Raw genomic sequence first — 9,067 nt, forward strand, 5'->3', positions numbered from 1 at the left:
AGTTATTCCATGAGTCTGCCGGTGCTTTACTCTTCACCCTGTGCTGAGGCCTTCATTGCACGCTGTGAGCTGAAGCACCGATGCTGATTTAGAGAGAGTGTGTGATTGGCTGTGGATGGTGGTGACCCAAAGGTAAAAGCTGTTCACCACAGATACAGAAAAAGGAGTGAATAGCAGCCAAAACATTCTTGCTTAGGTAAAAAAAGAAAGACATTTGGTGACTATTTATGAGACGCTGGACAGAACTCAGACGTAGGTTTTCTAGTGAAGCTGTTACAAAACAGAAATGTTGACCTAAACTCGTCACATCTGTGCTCCGTCTAGCAATCCTCGGATAAAAGGTCTCCCAGTTTAGCTCAGGAGAACAACGTGGATGCACATACTGTGAATCTGCAAACGGGTATTAAAGGCTAAAAGTTTTGTGACAGAAAAAAAACCCTGTTTGTTTGCTTTCAGACTGGCCTCACTTTACTGGGTAGCTGACAGTTGTCAACCAGGAAAGTGCACCCATGCTTGCAGCAAAATCTCCCGCGGGTACACAGCTTAAAAGTGAATTCTAATGCAAATATCCGCCTGAAAAAACCGAACACAGTCAAGGTGTGCAAATAAGAGGAGCTGGCGGCCAAGTGACCTCTAAAGCAGTCAGCGCTGTCGTGCTGCTGTGTGGAAGAGCAACTGATGAACTGAAGAAATGATCCCAGAGACAAGCGGAACATGTGATTCATTAGATTTGTAAATTTACTACAGGTGGAAGAACCAAACACCCAGAATTACATTAACAAACTCTCGGCCTGTATAAGAAATGTTTGCTGCAAAAAAACAGAACACCAGCATGCACACTACAGACTGGTCCAGTGGATCCGTCATGCTTCAACAGATTCCATCATAAACGCCGTCACATACACGACACTAAAGTGCACAAAGTGTATAAAGAGTACAGTCATCCCACTACGATCCCTTTCTTCACAGAGAATCTGTTTGTTTTGGACACTTTAGAGGCATCCTGTGGAGTTTTCTTGTAAGCAAACTAAGTTGTTTACATTCTCCACAAAAAGAATTGTGCAGATTCATGAGGCAAAAAAAAAAAATCCCCTCATAAAACATTTAAAAATGAGCTGCACTGTTTAGATCCATGTTTGCTAGCTTGCAGTCTTCTCCTCCTTCCCTGCATTTTGCTGATGCACATGCAAGATACATACACAAAGCAGGGACCCACTCATCAAAACACTGCTCAGCGGTGGCCAGAAACTCCACAGGGTACCTTTGAAGAGAAAATGTGTTGGAAACAAGCAGCGAACACGACATTAAAGACGAACGGCGGAGCTTTCTGGTGGATTCGGTTACATTTACACGTCGTATTTAAAATGATTAGAAGACAAGTGACAAAGGCTGAATCAAAATTTAAACAAAAACAGTCCAAAAGTCCTTTGAGACAATGTGTGACATATTTCCTCCAGTTTATTTGTGATCCGTTGATGTGGTCTTCTCTAAAATGATGTTGTCTTTTGCAGAAAACAGACGAAGTGAATGATGTTTTCATGACTGCACAGCGTACAACAGCGACCAGAAACCTCTGCCGTACGTCTTTAACTGCATTAATTAGCCTCCAGGCTTCACAAAGAAAATCACTTTTGCCACGTACAAAACAGGTCGACTGTAGGTGTTTGAGGAGAATCAGTTTATCTTCTGACAAGCATGAAAAATAGACATAGAACTAACAAAATACAGGCGTTTGTGGTGAAATGAACATTTACGTCATGACTGGATGGATGAAGGCCTATTTCTGACTCGCATGGAACAAAATTAAGGGTTTAAATAAAGACTTGAAACACATAGAAGATCAATAACGTTTGTTTTTAGTTTAGGTTCAGTTTCATCTCGGATCCCTGGTTCTTTTAAACAAACACAACTGACATGTTACAACCGTCTAGAAAATCCTCGACTCACTTTGGTTAACAGGTGACTGTTAGATGCATAATTAAAATGTTAACGCAGCTTCACAGTCCAAAAAATAGATATTCATGTATATATACACATTAACAAAGCAACACACAACCGTAACATGGTGACGCGAGCCACAGCTGAGGTGTCGATCCGACGCGTTCGTTCAAACCTCCATGGGGTTTCTTTTTATCGTGGGACCCGCTCGGAACCAGCGCCGGGGTTAGAGGCAGGGACACGGTTCTTCACCAGATCAAACTGTGAAACCAAAGCAGAGCGCTCGACGCTACATCTCACGTCTCCGGCGGCGTCGGCGGTTTCAGAGCATGACGTCACATCCCAACTCAGCTCAACATTTACTTGCACGAAATGGCAGGAACTGGTAGCAAGGTGTTGATTGGAAGCAAGCCTATGGAACTGTATACGTCCTGTTTGTAGAGTCTTTCTGACACCATCAGCTTATTATTATTTACACTCGTTTTTAGTTATTTCTGTATTATTTTGACAGACATATGTTTTCCCTATTCCTGACCCTGTGTGAAGCTCAGGGCCTCTGTAAACTACCCCTGCAATGCACTTTGCACGTCTCCCCCGTACCTGTAAAATTTAATAAAGTTAATTTAAAAACTAGGCTAAACTCTCGACAGGCTTCTGCAGGTCCTCTAATAGTTTTGCAGTTCGGGAATGTTCTTGTAGAGGTCCAGTGAGTCGGGGTTGGAGAAGGCTCCTCGTTGCGACACCTCCCGACCGGCCACCACCTGTTTCACAGCCACCTCCACCTTCTTACCGCTGATGGTGTACTGCAGAGAGAGAGATGGAGGAAAAGAAGGCGTGTTAGAGAATGATCTGATAGGCTTATTTACATCTGATGGATATCCAGATTGCTCTTACAGGAATGTCTCTGGTCTCCAGCAGCAGGGCGGGGACGTGTCGGGCCGACAGAGCTTTCCTAATGGCGCCTCTGATCTTCGCCACCAACTCCGGACTGAAAGGCTTGCCGGGCGCCATCTTCAAGAACAAAATAACTCGCTCTTCTCCGTCGGCGTTGTACTGAGGAACACAAAGGCTGTCTGACACTTCCTCAAATGCCTCCACTGCAGAGGAGAGCGAGAGGAGAGGGCAAATTAGAGGACGAGCTCACAAAAACAAAAAGCAGGAGAGCAGAGGAGGTGAGAGGTGAAGAGAGGAACAGAGTAAAAGAGAAAAAAAAAGAAGACAAGAGCAAAAGAGCGAGTCTGAAAACGAAGCAGAGAAACACTGCAGTCCTGCTGTCTGCAGTAAGAAACTACTTTTTATTGACTGAACAAATAATGACAAGTGAACAAACTTTAAAAAAAAGAAAAAGCAAACGGATGCTGTTTATTTTTATCTAACATAAAGAGCACCACGACTCAGTTTAAGGTCACAGGAATGCTTTTGCCCTTTCTTTCTTTTCTACCCTGTCTTCCACCCACACCCTACCCCACCCGTAACGTTTGAGACTCACCGATGTTGTAGATCTCCGAGCTGCCGAATCGGACTCCGTTGGGGTTCAGTGTACCATCGCTGCAGAACAAACACAAAGTTTGAGATTCAGAACTCCAACAGTCTGTCATCGGGAAGCTGTCCTGCCACACATCATTCAACCCGCTGCAACGCAAAGAGAAGCGCCGGCGTGCAGAAATGATTTCCGTACGCTGATGACTCTTTTATGCATATGAAGTATGGAAACTTTACGTTTTTCTGTTTACTTCAGAACTTGTGTATCTCTGTGCTTTCGGTTTGTGTCACTTCTCCCCGGAAGCCTCGGAGGTGTTCTTTGACATGAAAACAATCCTATATCGCGCCATAAAGCTGCTCAAGAGTAGCTGAAGGTTGCAAAACTTTCTGAACAACATCACGTAGAGCTGTGCCGAACATCAGGCAGGAAATGGTATTTCACACTCCTCTGATTCTCACCAAACTAAAGAATTAAATGAGAAGCTCATTAAGCGGCTGACCTTCTGCCCAGCATGACGAGGCCTCCCGTCTTGGGGTTGATCTTACAGTAGTCTCCGTGGGCCCACACGCCTGGAGAGGAAGAACAGGATCACATTTAAAACCAATTTCTGTCAAAAACACAAGTTTGAGCGACACATTAAAAACCAAAGTAAAACAACAGAACGGCAACGTATGCGATGAGAAGAAGAACAAAAGCAGTTAAAGGCTATAAAAACAGAAAACATGGGTTTAAGTCAGGCGGTATTTATTACGGGGCTTGTACGGGTGTTTCTATGTGTGCATGTATACTATCGATGGACAGGTTATCGGCCTGGCTGGTAATCGGCGCCGATATTTGACATTTTCCTCATATCTTAAAGGCTAAAAGGAGCGCGAATATTCTCCACCTAAAACATAAAAACATGTAAAACCGTGTCTATCAGGGAGTTCTTTTGCCCCTTTGTGATCTTCAGCTTTAAGATGAATACAGCTGAAACTTTAAGAGTAATCAGAAACCGAACAAGAGGCACAGTCATCGCTACAAATCAGGAAATCAGCTACTTTAGCAATGGCTAAAGCTATGCTAACAGCTCGTGGCTAAGTTCAAGGGCAGCCATGTATTACTTCAGAACAGTGTCTGGGAAAACTAATAATGCTGTAAGATGTGGGCCTTAGTGGACAATAAAACTGACAGTAAAAGATTAACAAAACAGAGACAGAACAGCAGAGAACAAACTGATCTGACAGTAACAGAGGAGAGAATCTTAGCAGGAGTCAAGATTCAGGAGGTTTAGTGGCACAAAAACTAGACAATGAAATCCTTATTTTCTATAAACAAATGACCCAACGTATAAAAGTGTAAAACAACAAAAGCAGTTACTGAAGCGCTACGCAACGCTCCGACGTCTTCACACTATTTATATTGTCCTTATTCAGTTATAATGATCCTCATTAATGAAGTAGCACAGTTATCACTGACCAGCTCCCTGCTATCAGATCCTGTTAAAACATTAAATGTATATTGGTTCACACATATCGATTATTGCTCTTTTTTGATCACCGGCCCTGAAAAAGCCACATCGGCCGATCCCTAACGCACACTGGATCTCAGGTTCTGTTTCTAGCCAGCGCCTGTGTGCTCACCGGGATATGTAGAAAAGTACGCTTTGTGATATTTGCTCCCATTCTCGTCGTTCCAGAAGTGTGTTGGCTGGCAGGGGATCGGCTTCAAGCACACCAGCTCGCCACTCTCTCCCCACACAGGCTTACCTGGTAACACACATATATACATGTAAATTAATGGGTTCAAGTGTACCTTACCACAGCACACACACACACACCTGGACACACACCTACAAACACAAACAGCTACAGCATAAATCCTGCTCAGGTAAAAACAAAAAGTGTCCCTCCCTCAGAGAACCTGGTCCACTTTGGTGTGTGGTTTCACACAGCCCTCGCCTCCTCCCTCCGGACGGTGTTACAGGCTTAAAGACCGACTAAAATAATCCCGAGCTCTTCCTACAAAACTGCCTTTAAATTATCCCTCAATCCACTCTCCTTTGAGGTGGTGGAGACGAGCCAGGGCAGCCGGCAGCAGGGAGCTGGGGAGAGAGGGACTGAAATCAATGAGAAAAACATAGAGGGCTTTGAAGGCTCCCAGCCAGATAAAAAAAAATATAGAACACTTTTTTTTGTTGTTGTTGGATTGTTAATAAAAAAACTGTTTCCCTTTAGTTTGTAACTGCATGTATCCAGGGAAACCTCTCTAATTACTTCTCCAGCCATGGCTGACTTTGCTTCAACCACAAACTGTAATCTTGTTCTGTCAGCAGCTCCGGCAGCAGACGGAAAGTTTGCTCAAGAGCATCTCAGCAGTTTCTAAACATGCTTACGCTCTTCAGTAATAATTCTACCGTCCCTCCTTGGAGTCAAACCTGCAGCTTCCTTCCTCTAGTCCACGTTGTCGATGTAGATGTGCTGAATAAATCTTACCGTCGAGGCTCCAGGCCTCCACGGCCATGCCGAGGTTTCTCGTTTGGATCTCGCCGCGATACACGGGAACTGTCGGGTTCTGACCCATGAAACACGACACGATGTCGGTGCCACCTGGGAGAGAAGACAAACAGACGAGGTGTGTTGGTTGATGTGTTGAGATAAATGCTAAACTTAACATGTTTTCATAGTAAAAAGAAAAAATCCTTCTTTTCTTAAACAATCCTCTAAATGAAGGAAATGCTTTTCATGGTAACCAAACAAAGACATGTGAAGGGTGTGATTCATGATTCCTCAGAACCTGTTGGACTTTCTATCCTCCGTTAGTTCTTGTTGCAACAACCCACAGATTTGTTTTCCTCAGGAGTGAAAGCAAACCAAAACAGGGCTATAAAAGGCTAAAATGTGATATGATGTCAGGGTTTTGTGTCTTTGAGCGCTGGGAGGTCAATTTGACCCTAAGTGACCTCTAAGTTCAAGTTCATTGCAGCTTTAAGTTAAACAGAGTCAAACCTGTGCCACAGATAATGTACTTGTGCTGTTCCTTTCAATGCAAGATATTATTTGAATTATTTTGAACAAATGCAGAAGATGTGTACCAAACCCTGGAAGCCTTAAACTATTGTTTCATAGCACAAACTCAATGGCTGCAGTGAAGTGCTTTTCGTAGCCCTTAATAAGACTTCTGCTCTCCTCCACTGGTAATTTGGCCCATTCTTCTTCAGCACACTGCTACAGTTCTCTCAGGTTTGATGCATGGCTTCTCCCAGCTGCGACTTTCAGCTCTTGCCATGGATGCCCAATTGGATTAAGATCAGGGCTCATCGCGGAGCACTTCAGAACGGTCCAATGTTTTCTCCTCATCCATTCCTGGGAGCTTTCAGATGTTTTGGGTCATTATGCTGTTGGAGGAGCCATGAGCTGCGACTAAGACAAAGCTCTCCGACACTCGGCAGCATGTTTCGCTCCATAGCACCTTAATAATCTGATTTCATTGTGCTCTGCACAGAGTCACGGCACCCTGTGGCAGACGCTGCAAAGTAGTCCCACAGCATAGCCGAGCCTCGTCCATGTCTCACAGGGGGGACGGCGCTCTTTTCTCTGAACTTTAGGTTGTTTTCTTAAATACAGCTGATGCAATTTATCAAAAAGCTCTAATTCAACGTGTATTGTAACAAACTCTAGTCTGGCTTTTATGTTGCTCTTTGAAAAGTGGGGTCTGTTTGGGACTTCTTCAGAATGCAACAGATCTGAGGTTCCTCCTGCAGCCATGGACCCTAAACTTGACATTAATACGAGCAGCTGTGGTCGGAGGAACATGAAGCTGCTCGGAGACGCCTGGCAATGATTTCTCTTCTTTCTCTCGTCTCGTCACCATGATGCACACTGATACCAAACAGCACAAGTAGTTTTCTCCATTTAAATATGCACAGTCACAAATTATAAGATTGAACAAACCCGTGGTACTAATTAAAGACAGTGATCTGCTTAAAACAAACCTCTGTTCATCACTACTTCTAGGGTGTGTCAATAATTTGGCCGTTTTAGAAGCTCTTCATGTTATCAGCAACTTGCACACATGCAAGTATGCACGACAGCAATGTGCATCAAAAGTCAAGCCAGCAAGCCAACCTGCTGCACCTGCTCCACCTGCTGCACCTGCTGCAGCCGATAGGAGCACAGACTACCAGAACCAGTACCGGGGCTTACGGGACTGCACAGGGGAGCACCCAGACGAGCTGGAGATGCCATCTACATCCTGAGCAAGGCGCACCAGATCTTTGGCTGGTGGGTCGGAGAGAAGAACGGATCTGTAGGCATTGTTCCCAAAGAGCACCTGATGGAGCTGCAAGTTTTAATCTCCCACTTGTTTGCTAAGTTCAAACACCTGGAATCCCTCCAGATTCATTAAAGGAAAACAATGTTTTGAATGCAGCACATCTGAGTATTTCTGTAGAACATCTACACTTTGCACTGCTGGTTTTTTATTTAATTTCTATTCAAGCTTCTTGGAAAGATCGGCTCATTGTTTTAGGTAATTGTGTAAAAGCGTACCAACACTTTCTGTACATTTCTCTACTTTGCCTGAAACGTGCAGCGCTGCAACGCAATGTGAAAAAAAGTCTAAATGAATTACAGATTAATCAAAAACATGAGTGAACCCTGAACCGAGAGACGTTACGACACTTAACACCGGCATCAATCTTATATTCTGACACCAGGAAGTGTCGGCGCCCTGCTCCTCCACCTCCACTGACCTACATAGGAGTTCTTCTTCTTCTTCTTCTCCTTTGCTGCTCGTTCCTAAAACCGTCATGAAGACACACACACACACACCTATTTGTCTCTTTCTACCTTCCAATCATCTACTGTTTCTGACACGCTCTATTCATCTCTCTTCCCATTGTTCGCCTCTCTCTCTCTGTATCACAGGCTCCATCCATCCATCTTGTTCGCTCCCTCTGCCCTTCTACCGCTCCTTCCTCCTCTCCTGTTCTGTTCTTTACACCCGTTCTCTCTCTTTCTGCCAGGGTTTTTTTTTTTATTACTGAGCTTTAATTGGCTCCCGGGAGGAAACGGGAACTTTGTCTTCTGATTAAACACTTATAGTGGGGAAGATACGCAATTATTTTATTGTTACGCTCACCTTAATAGGTGGGTACGCAAACACAGAAGTATATTTTAAGCCAAAAGTGGCTTTCTTGGGACGCCTTCCATCACCTGCCATTTAGAGCGCATGTGTGTGCGTGGATATACACGGGAGGGAAACTTGTCACGCCGATCTGATGCTCTTAACGGCAACGACTGTTCGGAACAGAAGCAAAAGGTTTCATTGAACTCCTCGGCTTGTGTGTACATATCTGTGTGAGTCTGCTTTCATTTGTGGAAGGTGTGAGAGCTTTGAACATCCTCCGGCACAGTTTGGGGTCAGACAAAGGCACCGACTGAGACAAACCGAGCAACCCACGCAACTAACCTGCAGATGTGCATTCATGTATTCAGAAAATGAAAGAGCGTAATGAGGAGAAGAGAGGAGAGGAGAGGAGAGGAGAGGAGAGGAGAGGAAAGGAGAGAAGGAATGAGGAGAGAAGAGGAGAGGAGAGGAGAGGAGAGGAGAGGAGGGGAGGGGAGAGGAGAGGAGAGAAGAGAAGAGGAGAGGAGAGGAGAGAAG

General features: G+C 44.5%; 1 protein-coding gene across 1 annotated transcript in view; it reads right to left on the bottom strand.

Moving 5' to 3' along the window:
- Positions 1-715: 715 nt before the first annotated feature.
- Positions 716-9,067, bottom strand: part of aacs (acetoacetyl-CoA synthetase) — a 43,642-nt gene continuing 35,290 nt past the window's right edge. Inside the window, exons 13-18 of the mRNA XM_008283523.1 lie at positions 5,896-6,009; positions 5,044-5,169; positions 3,921-3,990; positions 3,428-3,486; positions 2,833-3,035; positions 716-2,741 (exon numbers count right to left, since the gene is read on the bottom strand). Of these exons, the coding sequence (XP_008281745.1) occupies positions 2,604-2,741; positions 2,833-3,035; positions 3,428-3,486; positions 3,921-3,990; positions 5,044-5,169; positions 5,896-6,009 (710 nt within the window). The 3' untranslated portion in view covers positions 716-2,603. The remainder of the gene's footprint in view (positions 2,742-2,832; positions 3,036-3,427; positions 3,487-3,920; positions 3,991-5,043; positions 5,170-5,895; positions 6,010-9,067) is intronic.

The sequence above is a fragment of the Stegastes partitus genome, unplaced genomic scaffold (assembly GCF_000690725.1).
Source record: "Stegastes partitus isolate 25-593 unplaced genomic scaffold, Stegastes_partitus-1.0.2 Scaffold317, whole genome shotgun sequence".
NCBI lineage: Eukaryota > Metazoa > Chordata > Actinopteri > Pomacentridae > Stegastes > Stegastes partitus.